At 43.3% G+C, this 19,896-nt stretch overlaps 1 protein-coding gene and 2 non-coding genes across 3 annotated transcripts; 2 read left to right on the top strand and 1 right to left on the bottom strand.

The window, feature by feature from the left end:
- The first annotated feature begins 4,478 nt into the window (after nucleotides 1-4,478).
- On the top strand, nucleotides 4,479-4,597 carry LOC148169291 (5S ribosomal RNA). Its single transcript, XR_015770667.1, has one exon. It is a non-coding gene; the product is annotated as a 5S ribosomal RNA (ribosomal RNA).
- Nucleotides 4,598-13,535: 8,938 nt separating this feature from the next.
- Nucleotides 13,536-15,523, bottom strand: LOC148169290 (uncharacterized). The gene is made up of 5 exons (XM_088043468.1): nucleotides 15,489-15,523; nucleotides 15,211-15,289; nucleotides 15,051-15,081; nucleotides 14,937-14,983; nucleotides 13,536-14,369 (listed from the first exon to the last, which is right to left on the bottom strand). The coding sequence occupies exons 1-5, from the start codon at nucleotides 15,521-15,523 to the stop codon at nucleotides 13,536-13,538; spliced, it is 1,026 nt and encodes a 341-aa protein (XP_087899594.1).
- Nucleotides 15,524-16,195: 672 nt separating this feature from the next.
- LOC148169289 (5S ribosomal RNA) lies at nucleotides 16,196-16,314 on the top strand. Its single transcript, XR_015770666.1, has one exon. It is a non-coding gene; the product is annotated as a 5S ribosomal RNA (ribosomal RNA).
- Nucleotides 16,315-19,896: the final 3,582 nt, after the last annotated feature.

The raw sequence follows: 19,896 nt of genomic DNA, 5'->3' as shown, positions 1-19,896 counted from the left end.
CAAGTTCAAGGTCTTGACCGGCCAGAAAACGAGAACTCGCAACCACCTGAAGGTCGGAAATGACGTCATGATTTCCGACAAAGAAAAATCTGAAGCGTTCGCCAACCACTTCAAGAATTCATTCCGAATTCCAGAAGACCCACGGCACGATGAAAATCACATCAAAAGAACAGAAGCTTTCAGAGAAAAATTCAGGAAGCGCTTGCGCAGTTCCACCATCTTTCTCTCGCAACAAGACCGCGAAGACGCCCAGGAAGAAGACGAACTGCTTGATCCGGTCACTCCAGGTCAGATCAAGGCGACAATCTCAGCCCTCAAGACGCGAAAAGCTCCAGGTCCGGATCAAGTGAACAACCTCACTCTGAAGAAAATTCCCAATGAAGTCATTGCTGCAATATGTCAGATTTTCAACAATTGTCTGGACGCCTCCTACTTTCCTAAGGACTGGAAAAGCGGGTTGGCCATAGCAATTTCGAAACCTGGCAAGCCTACAGAGGATCCCAACTCTTACCGTCCCATCACGCTCCTGTGCTCGATAGGCAAAATATTCGAAAGAATTATTACCCTAAGACTCAGCGACAGATGTGAACGGAATCGAATACTGCCTGACCCACAATTTGGTTTTCGGGCAAGTCGATCCACCACCGATCCTCTCGTAGCATTGCAGACTGACATCGCAAGGTACCTAAACTCGGGACAGTGTGTTGTTGGTGTCTTTTTAGACATTGAGAAGGCATTTGACCGAGTTTGGCACGCTGGGATAATTCAGAAACTCAAGACCCTCAAATTCTCGGACAGATTCACCGGCCTCATCGATTCATTCCTCACGAACAGGACCGTCAAAATCAAAGTCGGAAAAGAACTCTCGGAACCGATCGAAATCGAAGCGGGAGTTCCCCAAGGTTCAGTCATCTCGCCACTTCTTTACCTGATTTACTGCCACGATTTTCCGGCAGTAAACAACGAAACAATAAGAACGTTTCAATTCGCGGATGACACAGCACTTTGGGCCGGAAACACCACCTCTTTGAGAGCGGCAAACGATGCCCAGAGCGTCCTCGACACCATCCAGGAATGGGCCTCGAAATGGCGAATTTCACCAAATCCAGAGAAGTCATCAGCCGTCCTTTTCAGAAATGGAAAGCAGACGAGAGCGAAGAAATTCTTTCCAAGAAACGTCCAGCTCACTCTCTGGAACAAAGAAATTCCGCTAAAGGACAGTGTTCGATACTTGGGTGTGGAATTCCACAGATACGGCTCCCTTTCTTCTCCCGATCTCAAAAACACAATCTCCAAGGTCAGAAAAAGAGTTGGCTTAATTTCCAGGTTAAGGGGTGGACTCAGGGGGTGTTCACCCCCAACCCTCCTCCACACTTACAAGATGTACATCAGACCTCTTTTCGAATTTAAATCAGCCCTTTTAGCCTCTCTTGACCGATCCAGTTTGGAGTCCATCGCGTCGTGCGAAAGAAAAATCTTGAGAAAAATTTTCCGCCTAAGTCCTAGGTACCCTTCAGCCCAGTTGCCCGAGATCACACGGACCCAACCAATCCTGGAACGTCTCATCAAACTCCAGGCGTCGTATGTGCAACGCTCCCTTCGGAGCAACAGCGCATTGGCGAAGAACACGATTTTTGAACACTGGCTTACTCCATTTGCTCCCACAGGTCGCGACCAGAGGAGATTTCCAGTCAAACCAAGGCAGAAGAAAATCCATCTTCCCAGCGCCCTCATTCAGGCACATTCGCTCTTTTTCGAATCTTCTCCAGGTTTAACTAACATCATTGACGAAACTCCACTTTCGTTACGCCCTCCACAAATTTTCGGGGCAAATTTCCCACCGCCCCGAAACAACAACAGCTGAAAGCAAACCTAAGCCGGCCCTGTCCACCTCGGACAACGAACCTTCACCGCTGCTCCGCCAGCGTAATTCCACAACCGCATTCCGATCGTGTGTAATCCAACACTCAATCCAGCGCCAAGTCTCTCTCTCTCTCTGTTCCACGACGCAAGTCTCCCGTCTCACAAATTCAATTTCTCGCCCGATCGCCGCAACGGAAAACAAGTCGACCAAAAACCTCGAAGCTGCACTTCCCATCTTTCCTATTTCTTTCTCCAATTCATACTCTTTTCTCTTCTTTTTTCTGCAGTTTCCATAAACACAAAACCACACACACACACACACACACACAATCTTGTTTTCTGTTTTCTGCCGTTTGTTTTTTGTTCCAGTTGAGATTGCCACGCCGCGCAGGACAACGGCCGCCATCCCCGAAGCCACCCAAGGTCGTCTCGACGTCCAAGGTTGGCAACAGGAAGTGGCGGAGAATGGACAGCGCGACCATCGGCTTCTCGGAACCCACAAACAGCCATTCTTCACTCAGTTTCCTCATTTCACCTTTCTTCGCTGCATCCGCGAGACGATTCCGACATAGGTTTTCCACGGTTTTCCTATGTACTCTGCGCAAATGCGGGAATCACGTCGATAAGTCGGCCGTGGACGCTTCAGGATGCACCTTCTTCTTCACACGTCACCGAAGACACCAAATACACGCAATCAATCAATTAATTTTTTTTTTTTTTTGTACTCTGATAAACATGTTAATTTTTTTCTTTTTTGTACCAACACAATCACCATGTACACAGCGCTGAAGAGGCACAAGCCTATAGCGGCGCTTTCAGCAGCTTGTTTTTAACATCTTTTGTCAATTTGTATCACATGACTGTACAACTGCTGAATAAACTACATTTTACTACTACTCGAATCCAGCTTTCGCGTGATGGCATCGTTCTCTTTACGCGAAGATCACCGCCTCCGGGTGCGGGAACGTGAGCGATTCGGTCGGCGATGGCCTCCTGGATTACCTCAAGTTTTCCCGGACGACCAGCCGACCTCCAAAAGCGAACGGGGACCGATCGAACGTCGACTCGAACAAAGACCTTCCGAAACAAGGAGATGACATCCAAGTTCGACGTAGACGTTACGCGTTTTCCACGAATAACAGGAAAGTTACGCTTTCGACCAGACAAACTTGGAACCATCCTCTACAAGTTTCACGAACGAAACGGTCGAAAAGTACGTGCGATGTTATCGAAAATCGGCTCGCAAAGAGACGCAGCACGGATCGGAACGACGACCGACGAACGTGCAGAGTGTAGGAAAAAAATTCCCAAAAGGTCGAAGATGACGTCCGAAGAGGTCGAATTTTTTCAAGAACGAAGATAAAACCGTCCCCTTTCGTGTGAGTTGATTTTTGAAAACGATCTTGACGAACAAGTCGGAAAAAAAACGACGTCAATTTCGGACTCGACCATGAGAAACGAATTTATACGACGAACGGACTTTTTCAACGACTTTTTCCGCTAAATCGGCATTTTTTTCTCAAAAATGACCTCACACGACAAAATCCGATCATCGAAGCTTGACCGAAAACAGTTTTGACGGCGAAATTCTCGTCAATTTAACGAAAATAAAGAGAAAATCAGACAGACGACCGTCGAACATCGAGCGACGGGAACGGACGAGATTTTTAATTTTTCTCGGCAATTCATTTCGAAAGAAGCAATTTCTCTCGAAGAAACCATTTTATTATCCAAGAAAAAATACCCAAACACCACAAACCAAAAAAAATACGAAAATCTTGCATTGTTTGCATTTTACCGACACTCCAAACAAAACTACGTCGATGTCGGCGGATTTTCGGTCGGTCGTCGGTCGACAGAAATCGAACGAAATTTTCATTCGTTCTTGACAAAAACGAAAAACATACAAATTCACAAAACATTCCCTCTCAATCGTCGACATTTCGAGTAGAAACGACGTACGACGAACGTTTTTAAATGAAATATGTACTCACTTAAACGTTCTTGTTTAAACGTGACGACGACGACACTTTCGACAACACATCACTATGAATCGAACGTCAGAAAAAGAATGAATCGAAAACAAATCATGAAACAACAACACCTCGCCTCGCCCGACCAGAGTGGTGGGAATTTCGATGAATGAACGGACAAAGAAACCGACCCTGTTATCAGTTCGCAGAAAGAAAGCAGGTAGCGGCGGCGGCGGCGAACCTTCAACCGTACTATTACGGTCAGTTCATGAATTAACCCCGTTCGGGGTTCATTTATCTACGGTCTGTGTCGGCGTTTACATCAAGTGGGTGCCGTTTTCATCTAAGCAAGTAAGTAAAATCAATTTTAAATCAAATTTTAAATTACGTTAATCGCAAGTGATTCGTACAGATCATCGTCAAACGAACAATTTGACGCCTGATACGACGAGTTCTTTCTCGTCATTTCGTCGCAAAAAAAAATACTAGAAAAGCCACTCGCAAAAAAGAAAAAATTTAATTTCTTCTTTTAAATCTTGTATATTTTCTGAAATGCGTACCATCGAAGACTGTCACATTCAAACGATAGAACAATCACAAAAAATCGTCAACGACGACCTACCATATTGGAAAATTTTACCAGGCAACGGCCATACCACGTTGAATGCACCGCTTCTCGTCTGATCAGCGAAGTTAAGCAACGTCGGGCGCGGTCAGTACTTGGATGGGTGACCGCTTGGGAACACCGCGTGCCGTTGTCTCTCCTCTTTTCTTTTTTAATTAACATTTCTGATGTCAAACTTTTTTTAAATATATATATATTTTTTTTTTTTCCATCGTCGTTTATATTCTCTCTGAGGAACTTATAGTTTATTAAGACAAAAATTTTTAATTCGTTCGAGTTGAATTTGTGGTTCTGAAAAGAACCGATTTTTTTTTTTTTTTGTTGTTGTTTTTCCAACCAACTTCCAAGCTGCTCGAGGAGGATTTTTACTTTGAACTGGTGTATTTGGTGACGGCCTTGGTTCCTTCAGAAACGGCGTGCTTCGCCAATTCACCGGGCAAAAGAAGACGCACCGCCGTCTGGATCTCCCTGCTGGTTATGGTCGAACGTTTGTTGTAATGAGCGAGACGACTCGCTTCGGCGGCTATACGTTCGAAGATGTCGTTCACGAAACTGTTCATGATAGACATAGCCTTGCTGGAGATACCGGTATCGGGATGGACCTGCTTCAACACCTTGTAAATGTAGATGGCGTAACTCTCCTTCCTCCTGCGCTTCTTTTTCTTGTCGCTCTTCGAGATGTTCTTTTGAGCTTTTCCGGCCTTCTTGGCCGCCTTACCGCTGGTCTTGGGTGGCATTATATACTTTTTTTCTGGTCGTAGAGTTATAAAAACGTTTAAAAAAACAGAGAAAACGAGACAGACACGACGTGCACGTTACGACGAGTATACTCGATCTAAAACGCCGCACATCATCATTTGGTCTGTGGTTACTTTTTCGTGGTCTCACGATCTTCGTGTTCTTCCACAGTCATGGATCCTTTTCTTCGGTGGTTTTCTTCTTTCTTCTTGTTTTCTTCGGTGGCCTATTGTTTCGGTGGTTTTTCTTCTTTCTTCTTCGGTGGGTCTTGTGTTTCCAGTGTGGGACCTTTTCTTCTTCTTCTTCTTCTTTCTTCTATTCTTCTTCCATTGCGAGTCTTGGCCTCTTGAATCTTCTCGTGGTGGTTTCCTCTGTTTGCTTCCGAATTGTTGGGTTGTCATGTTCTGCTGCCTTCTCGAAGTGCCTCCTGGCGATCTTCTGGATGACATCTTCAATGGGTGGAATCTTCAGGTCGTTGTGAATTTGTTCGTTGGTCATGAACCATGGGGCGTCGATGGCGTTCCTCAGGGTCCTGTTCTGCACGATTTGGAGTTTCTTCTTTCTTCTTTCGTCTGCTTGGTTCCAGGTTGGTGCTCCGTACGTCATGGTGGGCCTAATAACAGAAGTGTAAATACGTATTTTGTTTTCAATACTTACCTTACTCCTCCGGTTGAGGAGTGGGTAGAGTTCCTGGTTGATCCTTTTCGCCTTGATTTCCGCTTCGTTGATGTGCTTCTGGAAGTCAAGTTTTTGGTCCATGGTGATTCCAAGGTACTTGACTTCCGTCTTCCATGGGATGTCTTCTTCGCTGAACTTGATGCTTCTTATTGGTTTGTGCTTCTTTGGTCTCTTCGTGAAGATGATTCCGTTGCTCTTCTTCCCGTTGACTTTGATCTTCCATTTTTCTGTCCATTTTTCGATTTCCTCCAGGTGGGTGTTGATCTTCTTGGCGAGTCCTGCGGTGTGTCTTCCTTGGGCCAGGATGGCCGTGTCGTCCGCGAACGTAGCGATGACGGTGTCATCCGTCGTTGGAACGTCCGCGGTGTAGAGCAAATACAGGAGCGGCCCTAGGACAGAACCCTGAGGGACTCCTGCTTTGCTCCACTTCTTGGTGGATTCCTCTTCGTTGACTTTGACCTGAAAACAGCGATTAGTAAGGTACGAGTGGATTAACTTACCGTAGGCCAACGGGATCCGGAAATCGATAAGTTTCCGGACGAGTCCTTGGTGCCAGACTCTGTCGAAGGCCTTTTCGATGTCCAAAAAGACTCCTGTTGTCACTTTTGAGACGTTGAATCCTTGGATGATGAAGTCTGTGATCCTTGTTGTTTGGTGGATGGTTCCGTGTCTTCTTCTGAATCCGTGTTGTTCTTCCGGGATGATTTTTCTTTCTTCAATTACTTCGAGAATTCTTCTTTGGATGACTCGTTCGGCTACCTTGCTCAGACTGGAGAGCAGACTGATGGGTCGGTAGCTGGCGGGGTCCTTCTTCATCTTTCCTGGTTTGTGGATCATGATGATTCTTGCTTCCTTCCATGCTTCCGGGAACTTCCGGAGACCTAAAATTGCATTGGTTATTTTCAGTAGTGCTTGTTTACCTACCTGTGGCAATTTTTGGATTGCCGTGTTGGTGATTCCGTCCTTTCCCGGAGCTTTCTTCGGGTTGAGGTCCTTGATGATTCTTTCGATTTCTTCTTCGGTTGCTTCATCCATCCTGTACCCTTCTGGTACCTGGAGGTGATGCTGGACGTTCTGGTCGGTTTCCATCTCGAAGTTCCTGTCCTGTGAGGGGTTGTTGGTGAATTGTTCTTCCATCTTCTCCGCGAAAACTTCTGCCTTCTCCCTGTCTTCGTACGCCGTTCCGGTTTCCGTTTCGAGGGGGGGGATTTCTTCTCTTTTCTTCCTCAGTGCTCTTGCCATTCTCCATGGTGGATGATCTTCTTCGTTAAGTTCTTCCATTTTTCTTTCCCACTTCCGGTTTTCTTCTTCCCTGAGAATCCGGCTGAGTTCGTGGTTCCATCTGTTGAGTTCGCTCTTGTCCTGTGGTGCGAGGGTTCTCTGAAACACTTTTTTAGCTTTTCTTTTTTTCTTGACGATCTCTTTGATCTCGTCGCGAACTTTCTCTGGTATTTCATATTGAATCTTACTCGTTTTGGATTTTTCCATCGCTGATTGAATGGCTCCTTCAAGTTTCTTCGTTGCTTCTTCTAGTTCTTCTCCGTTGTTGATGTCGATTTCTTCGATGGTGAAGTTTTCTTCGTACTTGTTCCAGTTGACCTTCTCGATGATCCTTGGTTCTCGCTTTCGGCTTCCGTCCAGCGTCAGCACGATCGGGTTGTGATCGGAACTGAGCTCGTCTTCCACTTCCAGCTTGAACCTTTTGTTGATGTCCTTGATGATTCCGATGTCCAGGATGTCCGGCTGTCCACAGTTTCCAGGCGGGTATCTTGTCGGCTCATCTGTGGAAATAACGGTGAGTGTTCGATTTTCTACGTACCTTAAAAGTTTTCTTCCTTGCGTGTTGGTGATTTTGCTGTTCCAGACGATGTGTTTGGCGTTGAAGTCGCCCATTGCGATCGTCGGTTCCCTCCTTTTGAAGATTTCGTCGAGTTCCTCTTCGTCGATTGGTGCTCCTGGCGGCGAGTAAACCGCGAACAACGCGAGTTTACCGCTCTTCGTGGAGACCACGATTCCGGTTTGTTCCACGTTTTCATTGGCGGCTGTGTTGTTGAGTGGGTGGTGCTGGATGTTCTTCCTGATGAGAATGGCCACACCCCCTCCTTGTCTGTTTTCTCTGTCTTTTCTAAAACAATAAAAATGTTGAAATTTTAAACTGTCCTTACCTGATAGATGGGTCTCATTTAAGAGGGCCACATCTATTTCCTTCTCCTTGAGGAAGAGCTCCAGCTCTTGCTTCTTATTCTTGATCCCATCTGCGTTCCAGGCGGCGATTTTCAAACCGTCCGCCAGTTGTTTCTTCATTTTTTCTTTTTTTCTTACTCCCACTCAAAGTGTTCTTCTTAATTCGCGGTCATCCTGATGATGCGACCGATGGTTTTGTGGAATTGGAGGATTTCCTCATCCGTTGGATTTTTAGCCTGAAATTGAATCAATAGAGATGACAGTTCTTCAGCTAACTTACCTGTGTCCGTTTTTGGGGCGGACTTTGATTCCGATTTTTTGGAGGAGTGTGGTTTCCCCTCTTCTTTTTTCTTCCTTTCCTCCTGCTGAATTTCCTTGAGTGTTGGTTGCGGCTTCTTCGGGATTTCGGCCCACTTCTTCGGTTCCCTTGACTTCTCCATTCCTGGCCGCTCGGGACACCTTCTCCAGGCGGAGATGTGCTCTCCCCCGCAGTTGGCGCACTTCGCGGCCGTTGTCCTTTGCTTCGTGCACTCGTGTGTGCTGTGATTGCCGGCGCACTTCATGCAGCGGTATTCTGCAAAGCAGTTCCGCTGCACGTGCCCGAACAATTGGCACCGGTGGCACTGCAGTGCCTCCGTGCGCGCCCTCAGCGCCTCGACGGTGACGCACAGACCTAAAATGTTCCTTTTATTATATATCGACTTGTAATCCTTACCAATCTCCACGATGACACACTGTCGTGGTTTCCCTTCTCGATTTTTCATCCGACGGACCATTTCCGCCGGATATCCTTCTTGATGCAATTCTTCTTTGATTTCTTCCTCTGTGACTTCTTGCGGGACTCCTTTGATCACCACCTTCAGTCGCCTTTCTTCCCTGAGTTGGTGAGTGTGGAATTCCTGGCCTTCTTCCTTCAGGAACCGGTACATTGCCCGGTAATCCTGTACCGTTTCCGGCTGGATTTTGATTCCTTCCCTCGTTGACGTTGCCTTCGTCCAGTTTATGTGCTTCCTTTTGAGAGCGGCGCAAACTCTCGTCCACTTCGTTCGGTCTCTTAAAATGATCGGTGTAGTATTTTGTCCAGAATTATCACCTACCTTATTCCGGCGCGGTTCGTCCTCTTTTGTTTCCTTTTCTTCGGTCTTCTCGTTTTCCGGTTCGTCTTGATGGTCGTCGTTGCGGAGTTTTTCGAAGATGTTCTTCGTCTCCACGGGTTTGGGGGTTTTCGGAGTCGATCTTTTCGACGTTCTTTTGGGGTTTTCGTACCCTTCTTCTTGTTCTTCCTTCGATTGTCTCTTCTTTCCTTTCTTCTTGGCTTCACCCTCTTCGCGGACTTCCACGTCCATTTCCGGGTCGGAGTCGATGGGGGCCGAATTGGGTTGGGGCTCAGACGTTGACGGGGCACCCATTGCGACGAGAAATTCCCGACGCATGGCGATCACTTCCATCAAGCGATCCAAGGTGTCCACCGTCATGGTGTTGAGGTCCCAGGTACCAGATGCGGCCATTTCGAAAGATGGTTTGGAGATTTGTGGCTTCGAGCGAATTCACAAGTGATGTTCTCAGCACGACAGGTCGTCAGAGAATAACGAACGCCGCACACCTAAAATCCCTCTATTTATAACGAGCGAGCGTCAAACAGACGCTCCACCTTAGTTCGTCGTTCGACCATTGCCTTAACGAGATGGCGCTGTACCGACCATATAAATTTCTAGCCTTCCACGCTTTCGGCATTTATTTGAAGCAGTACGTTTGTCCGTGCGCTTCGTGTCGTCAGTCGCAGTAGGTGTGGTGTTTTGGCTGTTTAACGTAATACAACAAACAACAACATGTCCGGAAGAGGAAAAGGCGGTAAAGTGAAGGGAAAGGCGAAGTCTCGTTCCAGTCGTGCCGGACTTCAGTTCCCCGTCGGCAGAATTCATCGTCTTCTGCGTAAAGGAAACTACGCCGAAAGAGTGGGTGCAGGTGCTCCCGTTTATTTGGCAGCCGTTATGGAATATCTCGCCGCTGAAGTACTCGAATTGGCAGGAAACGCCGCCAGAGATAACAAGAAAACACGTATCATTCCGAGACATCTTCAATTGGCCATAAGGAACGACGAGGAGTTAAACAAGCTCCTTTCCGGCGTGACCATCGCCCAAGGCGGTGTCTTGCCTAACATCCAGGCGGTTTTGTTGCCAAAGAAGACCGAAAAGAAGCCTTAAATTTAATTCGTTCGTCGTCGTCTTCTCAAACGAAAAACAAAAACTTGTATAAAAGACCATCTTCACATCGGCCCTTCTCAGGGCCAAAAATTCAACTCGAACGAATTGATTTTTTCGCCAAAAAAAAAAAAAACAACAACCTACCTATGAGAATCATGTTAATAGTTATTTACAGTCGCGTGTGGTAACTTACATTTTACAGCGCGAAATCAGTTTGAAGCACGACGGCGTAGCCCCGGAGTGCTTTAATCATTGAGCTCTGTAAAATGGTTAACGCACAAGAGTTGTATTAAACTTTTTGGCCGTAAAATTTTAATTTAAATAATTGGATTTTTCAAAATTTATGGGAACTGTCACATCTGACATTTGTAAATTTCATCATCTGTCAATTCTGTCAATTTTGTAGTTGGTGCACAAAAAGTACACAAGATGGCGCTGTATAAAAAACGTTTTAATATTACTTAAAAAATAGAAATATTGTCTTAATTGAGATAATAATTTAGGTAGATTCCACTTTGGTGATCAATCTTCATTATGGGTAAAGTGATTTTAATTTATAAACGCATGTGAAGAGCAGACGATTTGGGCAATTTTTTTACAGCACGGCGTGTGTAAACGTCCAGGGCGCTTGTAAATCTAGTGTTTCCGAAGCTGTCAATTGAATGTTAATTTGACGTTTACAATTCATGAGACCAAAAAAGTCTTTTCGATTTCACTTAGCCAAACGTCGTTAGATTTAATAAAACAAACGCATAAATATCGGAATTTCTGTTACTTTTTTTTTTTTTTTTGATCGAAAGAAAACCTAATAATTTATTCATACTGATTTATCGAAAAAGATCCATTTTAAGAAGTTAAATCGATTAATTAATTAATTCATTATACGAGCGCAGACTGAACGGAAAATTTTCGATTGCGTTCAACCAAGAAAGATGATTTTTACGACTTTTTATCGTAATTTTTAGAAAATTTCAACGCCCGACGAAAGCACGAACTCGACAAAACTATCTATTGATTATTTAATTCAAGAAACATTCCGATTCGTCGTAAATTTTTGCACATTTCCCACATGAAACTGTTAAGAACGCATGCATGCATACAGACACCGATGGTAGCCTATACGTGCTCTCCGTCTCGAACATCCTAATACAATCAATCGTTTTATTTTGTGACGTAGGCGGCTATGAGATTTTGTTTCAAGTCACGTCTGAGAGTAACTTCTACCCCACATTTGACATAACCTCAAATTTACTCATCATGGCAAAAACATTCTTTTTTGAAACCTCAAGCTATTTTAGTGTCTTAATGACCGACCGGATGTAACGATCGTCATTTGATGAGAGGATTTATTTATTACTTGTCAAAGTTTTTCGCTTTTTCCAGGTTCTAACCTAAAACTGTTAAAATTGTCAAGGCCACCTGGATCACAAATTAAAATGATCACTCCGTACGTTTTTTTTTTTTTTTATTATTATTATTTCGAATTAAAGACAAAACACATATGAGCAACATATTTAATTCGCTTGATTTATTTTGTGGTTCTGAAAAGAACCGTTTTTTTTTTGTTTGCCTGCGGGGGGGGGGTTGTTGTTATTCCTCTGAGGGTGCGGATATACACGTCATAAAATGATAAAATTAACCGCCGAAACCGTAAAGGGTACGACCTTGACGTTTCAGGGCGTAGACGACGTCCATGGCGGTGACGGTCTTACGTTTTGCGTGTTCGGTGTAAGTTACGGCGTCACGGATGACGTTCTCGAGGAAGACCTTCAACACACCTCTGGTTTCTTCGTAGATGAGACCGGAAATACGTTTCACACCACCACGACGAGCCAATCTTCTGATCGCCGGTTTCGTTATACCTTGGATGTTATCGCGGAAAACTTTGCGATGACGTTTGGCGCCACCTTTACCCAATCCTTTGCCACCTTTACCACGACCGGTCATCTTGATAAAATTAGGAAATTCTTCGTACAAAACGACGTAGCTTCGACCAAGTTCGTTATGGAACTACCGTCAAAATTTCATTCTAGGAGACTATTTATAAGTTACGGCAGCTCCACCTCGCGTTAAAAACGAATCCACCAATGGCGTCGCCGTATGACTCATCGAGTTTATAAAACGGCCGTTCGAGCGACGCAAATTTTCAGTTGACTTTCGAACGTTCGTACGTACGGTCGGTCGGTCAGGTCAGTCGAAGCTACTACGTTAATTGATAAGTTTCAATTCATCCAAGATGGCGAGAACTAAACAGACGGCTCGTAAATCCACCGGTGGCAAGGCACCTAGGAAACAGTTGGCCACGAAGGCGGCCAGAAAAAGCGCTCCCGCGACAGGAGGTGTCAAGAAACCTCACCGTTACAGGCCCGGCACGGTCGCCCTTCGTGAGATTCGTCGTTATCAAAAGAGCACTGAACTTTTGATCCGCAAGCTGCCTTTCCAACGTCTCGTCCGAGAGATCGCCCAAGATTTCAAGACCGATCTCCGTTTCCAAAGTTCGGCCGTGATGGCACTTCAAGAAGCCAGCGAGGCGTACCTCGTCGGCCTCTTCGAAGACACCAACTTGTGCGCCATCCACGCCAAACGTGTCACGATCATGCCGAAAGACATCCAATTGGCGAGACGCATTCGTGGCGAGAGGGCTTAAATTTCATCCGATGACGATTCGACCACCTGGAATTAACAAATTCTTCATCTACGAAGGTGTTAAAAGGAGAAAAAAAAAAAAAAAATCGGTTCTTTTCAGAACCACAATTATTTTCCAACGAATTAAAAATTTATCGTTCGCGCATGCAACTTCTTGAGATAAATATTAAAAAAAAAAAAAAAAAAAAAAGTTAGGTTATGTGATTTATTCACAAAACTCGTACTTACATAAAACGATAAACTTTTGTTTTTCTTTTTTTCTTTTTCATTTCATGAAATGTAATAGAAATGTTGCCAAATTATCACCCAGTTCTTTTAACTGAGACTATTTGAAACAACATTATTATATTAAGTTTATCATTCTTTGTAAAACACTGTTTGGAATATCGAGTTACGAGGCGGGAAAATTATGAATGAAATAAGTATCTCAAGAATGTATGCATTATTTTAAGCGAATCTTTCGTTCGTTTCTTGAAAATAATTGTGGCCCTGAAAAGGGCCATTTATTTGTTGTATCGATGGTGCCCCTACGTCGATATATACGATCGGAGCACGTTCCCGAAACCACCAGGACGTCGTCGTCGTCGCCGTTGAAAAAATTAAATCATCATCGTCGTCGACTTTTCACTTCTTTCTCTTGGGTGAAGCGGTTTTTTTGGCTTTGGCGGTGACGGCTTTCGCCGTTTTCGGTTTTGGCGCTTTAGGTTTCTTCGTTGGACCGGCCTTGTTGGATTTCTTCGCTTTCGATGGGGTCTTGGGTTGTTTGACGGGCGATCTGGAGGCGGCGCTGGCTTTCTTTTCGGGAGCGGACGCAGCCTTTCTCGCCTTCGATACGGCGACGCTCTTCTTTTCGGCGGCAGTTTTCTTAGATTTCGCCGAAGCGGCGGGGGCGGTCTTCTTACCGGCCTTAGAGGCGGATCCTTTTTCGGCGGACGTCGGCGCTGACGCGACGGAACGTTTCGCAACGCCCGTCTTTTTGGATTTTGCCGATGACGACGCGGTCGCAGCGGCTGACCTCTTTTTCGTGGCGGACGGAGCCTTAGCTGCACCGGTGACGGCAGAAGCCAACTTGAACGAACCGGAAGCTCCTTTTCCTTTGGTTTGGACCAACGAACCTGAAGCGACGGCCCCCTTAAGGTACTTCTTGATGAAAGGCGCGAATTTTTCCGCGTCGACTTTGTAGTTGGCCGCGACGTATTTCTTGATCGCCTGCAACGAAGAACCGCCGCGTTCCTTCAAACCCTTGATGGCGTTGGTGACCATCTCCGAAGTGGGCGGATGAGAAGGTTTGCTTCTCGGATTTTTGGGCTTTTTCTCTTTCTTCACCGGTGAGGAGCCGGAAGTGGCACCGGCGACCGTCGAAGCTGCTTGATTTTCTACGTCGGCCATATTTTCGTGTTTTTTTTTCTTTTTATTATGGGCAGGTATGTACTTATTCTTCGTGAAAGAACGAATGAACTTTACAGAACGAATTGGGCGCCAAAGTCAAAGTGTTGGCGCGTTCGAAAACGCGCGGACCGCGGACTAAACGAGAGCCTTCTCGTCAAGTTAGAAAATTCAGTGGGCCTCGAATCCAGCTTTCGCGTGATGGCATCGTTCTCTTTACGCGAAGATCACCGCCTCCGGGTGCGGGAACGTGAGCGATTCGGTCGGCGATGGCCTCCTGGATTACCTCAAGTTTTCCCGGACGACCAGCCGACCTCCAAAAGCGAACGGGGACCGATCGAACGTCGACTCGAACAAAGACCTTCCGAAACAAGGAGATGACATCCAAGTTCGACGTAGACGTTACGCGTTTTCCACGAATAACAGGAAAGTTACGCTTTCGACCAGACAAACTTGGAACCATCCTCTACAAGTTTCACGAACGAAACGGTCGAAAAGTACGTGCGATGTTATCGAAAATCGCCTCGCAAAGAGACGCAGCACGGATCGGAACGACGACCGACGAACGTGCAGAGTGTAGGAAAAAAATTCCCAAAAGGTCGAAGATGACGTCCGAAGAGGTCGAATTTTTTCAAGAACGAAGATAAAACCGTCCCCTTTCGTGTGAGTTGATTTTTGAAAACGATCTTGACGAACAAGTCGGAAAAAAAACGACGTCAATTTCGGACTCGACCATGAGAAACGAATTTATACGACGAACGGACTTTTTCAACGACTTTTTCCGCTAAATCGGCATTTTTTTCTCAAAAATGACCTCACACGACAAAATCCGATCATCGAAGCTTGACCGAAAACAGTTTTGACGGCGAAATTCTCGTCAATTTAACGAAAATAAAGAGAAAATCAGACAGACGACCGTCGAACATCGAGCGACGGGAACGGACGAGATTTTTAATTTTTCTCGGCAATTCATTTCGAAAGAAGCAATTTCTCTCGAAGAAACCATTTTATTATCCAAGAAAAAATACCCAAACACCACAAACCAAAAAAAATACGAAAATCTTGCATTGTTTGCATTTTACCGACACTCCAAACAAAACTACGTCGATGTCGGCGGATTTTCGGTCGGTCGTCGGTCGACAGAAATCGAACGAAATTTTCATTCGTTCTTGACAAAAACGAAAAACATACAAATTCACAAAACATTCCCTCTCAATCGTCGACATTTCGAGTAGAAACGACGTACGACGAACGTTTTTAAATGAAATATGTACTCACTTAAACGTTCTTGTTTAAACGTGACGACGACGACACTTTCGACAACACATCACTATGAATCGAACGTCAGAAAAAGAATGAATCGAAAACAAATCATGAAACAACAACACCTCGCCTCGCCCGACCAGAGTGGTGGGAATTTCGATGAATGAACGGACAAAGAAACCGACCCTGTTATCAGTTCGCAGAAAGAAAGCAGGTAGCGGCGGCGGCGGCGAACCTTCAACCGTACTATTACGGTCAGTTCATGAATTAACCCCGTTCGGGGTTCATTTATCTACGGTCTGTGTCGGCGTTTACATCAAGTGGGTGCCGTTTTCATCTAAGCAAGTAAGTAAAATCAATTTTAAATCAAATTTTAAATTACGTTAATCGCAAGTGATTCGTACAGATCATCGTCAAACGAACAATTTGACGCCTGATACGACGAGTTCTTTCTCGTCATTTCGTCGCAAAAAAAATACTAGAAAAGCCACTCGCAAAAAAGAAAAAATTTAATTTCTTCTTTTAAATCTTGTATATTTTCTGAAATGCGTACCATCGAAGACTGTCACATTCAAACGATAGAACAATCACAAAAAATCGTCAACGACGACCTACCATATTGGAAAATTTTACCAGGCAACGGCCATACCACGTTGAATGCACCGCTTCTCGTCTGATCAGCGAAGTTAAGCAACGTCGGGCGCGGTCAGTACTTGGATGGGTGACCGCTTGGGAACACCGCGTGCCGTTGTCTCTCCTCTTTTCTTTTTTAATTAACATTTCTGATGTCAAACTTTTTTTAAATATATATACAGGGTGGCCCATCTAAGACTTTCGGGCTCAATATCTTTGTCATTTATGAACGGATTTTTCTAAAATTTAAAATATAATTTCTTGAATAGGTAAGGATGATGTGACATTACCAGCGTCATCCTTGTCTTAAAAATGTTAATTTTACTTGTCTTATTTTAAATTTTAATTAGTTAAGATTTATGTCATTTTATAAAACATCAATAATTATCCGAGTGTGCCAAAACTCAACCGTCTAGCTAGTCAAGTTGCCGAGAAAAAGAGAAAAAAGACCCTCAACATTTCCAAAAGATGCAAAATCATAGTCGGCTATGAAAAAAATAATTTCCCACGCCCAATTTTGGACATCCCTGCGTTCGGTCTGTCAATAATCGCTGACGTCAGTGACGTTCTTGACATTTGTAATATTTCTCATTTGAGGTTATGTTTACTTTTGAGCATGATGATGAAAATCATTGATTTAAACTTGCGCAGAACGATTTATCTCGATCTTTTGAAATTGGAAACTAATCACAATGCATCAGGCAACGTTTTGGTGCAAAAAATGCGTAGGCACAAGGAAATGTGAGTAAAAAAACTTGTTGAAAGTTGGTTATCACCAGAAAAATGATTGCAGATTGGTTTGCTATGAGGTGCAACTAGAATTCACGACTTCTTTAGAAATGTCACTGGTTTATTGGAAATGGAAATTCAGTGACACGTATGCAGTGAAGCGATTTGACTCATTTATGATTGCATTTACGTTAAAACAGTTATTTCAATTATGATGGAGACAGAATTAGCTGATTTCATCCTTTTTCGGCAAACTTCTTTACTGCGCCTATAAAATGTATGGTACTAGATACTTTTAACATTTTTCTTTTGTTTAATAATGTCATTAATCCAAAGTAGATTAAGCTCGAAGCTCCAATATGTGAACTGCCGTAGTCAAGAAGTCAAAATTGGTTCACAATACGTATGAAATCTAGGACGTAGTGCTGCTATCGAAAAATGCTGGTGCAGTCGGTATGCAAAAGTAACGAAGAATGCTGTATCGTTGAGTGGCTTAGAACCTACAACAGCAACGGCAAAGACAAGCTTACCCATGTCAAAACGGAGTTTTGTGGTATTTAGTAGCTATGCGACTAATAAATTCGTATGTTTCAATTATGATTTGTAGAAACAAAGTCGAATCGACAAATGTAGGCACAATTCTGCATACTTTCAAGACCGCCATGCTAAAAGGTGTTATCATGAAAGTTTTTTCAAGTCCAAATTGGTCGTACAGTACCATTAATATTCCGTTTCGAAAGATTATCAAATGAAACTTTGAATAGGAAACCAACTAATGATACCAAGACGTATAAGTAATATGGAAATCAGATACATGTACTTACCGACAACTAAGCGGTTTTGGATCACCAAAAACGCATAATAGTGAGTTAGATTTTCTAAGGTCATTGCAAATTGTAGGAACACTGTTTACATCTGATATTTCAGATTCGTGTTTTCGAACTGAATATGCATGATGTTGCGAGTTGTATTTGTTGCTTCAACAAACCTTGCGAACTACCTAACGATCTAGGACCACTATACCCCCTCTATTATCATATGAAAAATGTGCTTGCACGGTATCAAGACAATTTCTCACTAAGAAAGAATAACGAGTCAAAGAAGTAGTGCAAGAAAAAAATGAAACCAAATGACAATGAACATCATTTATAACTGCGTTCTAATGAAAATTGCACACATGATATTTCTAACAAAGTATCGTCGGTCGACTCTTTCAATAGGATAATTCTTTAAACAACCAATTAATAACTTGGACGAGTGAAAAAAGACGAACAAGACTGAAAGCAACACACTGAAAATGATGCAGTACTTCAACACGGACTGTTACTTTCAATATTGAACCTGTTTTTTCTCAATGAACCGCCAAAAGATGCAAACATGTAAAGGACTCTTATTGACACCCTATCGTACCCTGCTGCAAGCATTAAGAACGATTGCAGAACGTTCTGGACGGTGTTGTTGACCACTATGAACGACTATGCCACTTGGATTCTTCTAACATGGGTGGATATGTTTGACGGACAGTAACCAAGCTGCTAAAAGTGCAAAACCCTGCTTGTTGATGAATTCGATGAAGAGTCGCCGCAACATTACATGGTAAGTGTTCAGCGAAGGAAAATGACTAGTATCATCGAAGCAATTGTTCCAGTTGAAAGCGACAAGCGATTTGCTCGAACCAAGGGGCCTCAAATTCATTCTTCGCCATCACAGAACATATCCAAAAACTTATGCTGCCCCTAATTGTTTGAGTCCATTTCGTTACAAGAAAGTTCAAGAAATGAGTTGCTAGTAAAAAAAAGCCAAATCTCATCGCATCGCCAACAAGCAAAATGACAGTGACCAAACGCTTACAATATTCCAGCATTATTTGCACTTGTTATAAATGTTCAAAGTACAGACACATGTTGTAACGGTGTAAATATCTGATACATTTGTAAATTTTTGTACATTCGTTCATTACTATTGTAGAAAATATGGTGTTACATTGCTATAATTGTCACTGGTATAGTTTATTCACTGTTAAAACTTTGTACCTTACAATAAAATACCTTGTAACAAATTATTTGTTAATCAAAGTAAAGTAGTTTCCTGAAAAAGGACGAAATCTTGTGATCATCTAATTCTGTCTTCATCATAAATGAGATTACTGTTTTAACGCAAATGCAATCATAAATGAGTCAAATCGCTTCACTGCATACGTGTCACTGAATTTCCATTTCCAAAAAACCTGTGACAGTGCTAAAGAAGTCGTAAATACTAGTTGCACCTCATAACGAACCATTCTGCAATCATTTTTCTGGTGACGACCAACTTTCAACAAGTTTTTCGCTCACATTTCCTTGTGCCTATCAAATTTTTGCACCAAAACGCTGTCTGATGCATTGTGATTAGTTTTCAATTTTAAAAGATCGGGATAAATCGTTCTGCGCAAGTTTAAATGAATGATATTCATCATCATGCTTAAAAGTAAACATAACCTCAAACGAGAAATATCACAAATGTCGAGAAACGATGCTAGGTTCAATGCATTGTGATTAGTTACTAAAAGATCGAGATAAAAAATCGTGAATGTGCATGTTTAAATCAATAGTCCTCATCATAATGCTCAAAAATAAACATAACCTCAAATGAATGTCACAAATGTCATGAATGTCACGGATTCATCAACAAGTCAGGGATGTCCAAAATCTAAACTCGCTGTAGAAGTCAATTGTTTCATAGCCGACTATCAGTTAGTATCTTTTGGAAATGTTGAGGTCCTTTTTTGTCTTTTTCTCGGCAACTTGACTTGCTAGACGGTTGATTTTTGGCACACGCGTATAATTATTGCTGTTTTATAAAATGACATAACTTTTAACTAATTAAAATTTAAAATAAGACAAGTAAAATTAACATTTTTAAGACAAGGATGACGCTGGTAATGTCACATCATCCTTACCTATTCAAGAAATTATATTTTAAATTTTGGAAAAAT

The sequence above is a fragment of the Gnatocerus cornutus genome, chromosome 8 (genome assembly GCF_029298725.1).
Source record: "Gnatocerus cornutus isolate USDA-ARS CGAHR chromosome 8, icGnaCorn1.1, whole genome shotgun sequence".
In the NCBI taxonomy this organism is placed as follows: Eukaryota; Metazoa; Arthropoda; class Insecta; order Coleoptera; family Tenebrionidae; genus Gnatocerus; species Gnatocerus cornutus.
The sequence above is the reverse complement of the archived record's forward strand: the minus strand, read 5'-3'. Positions and strand labels throughout refer to the sequence as shown.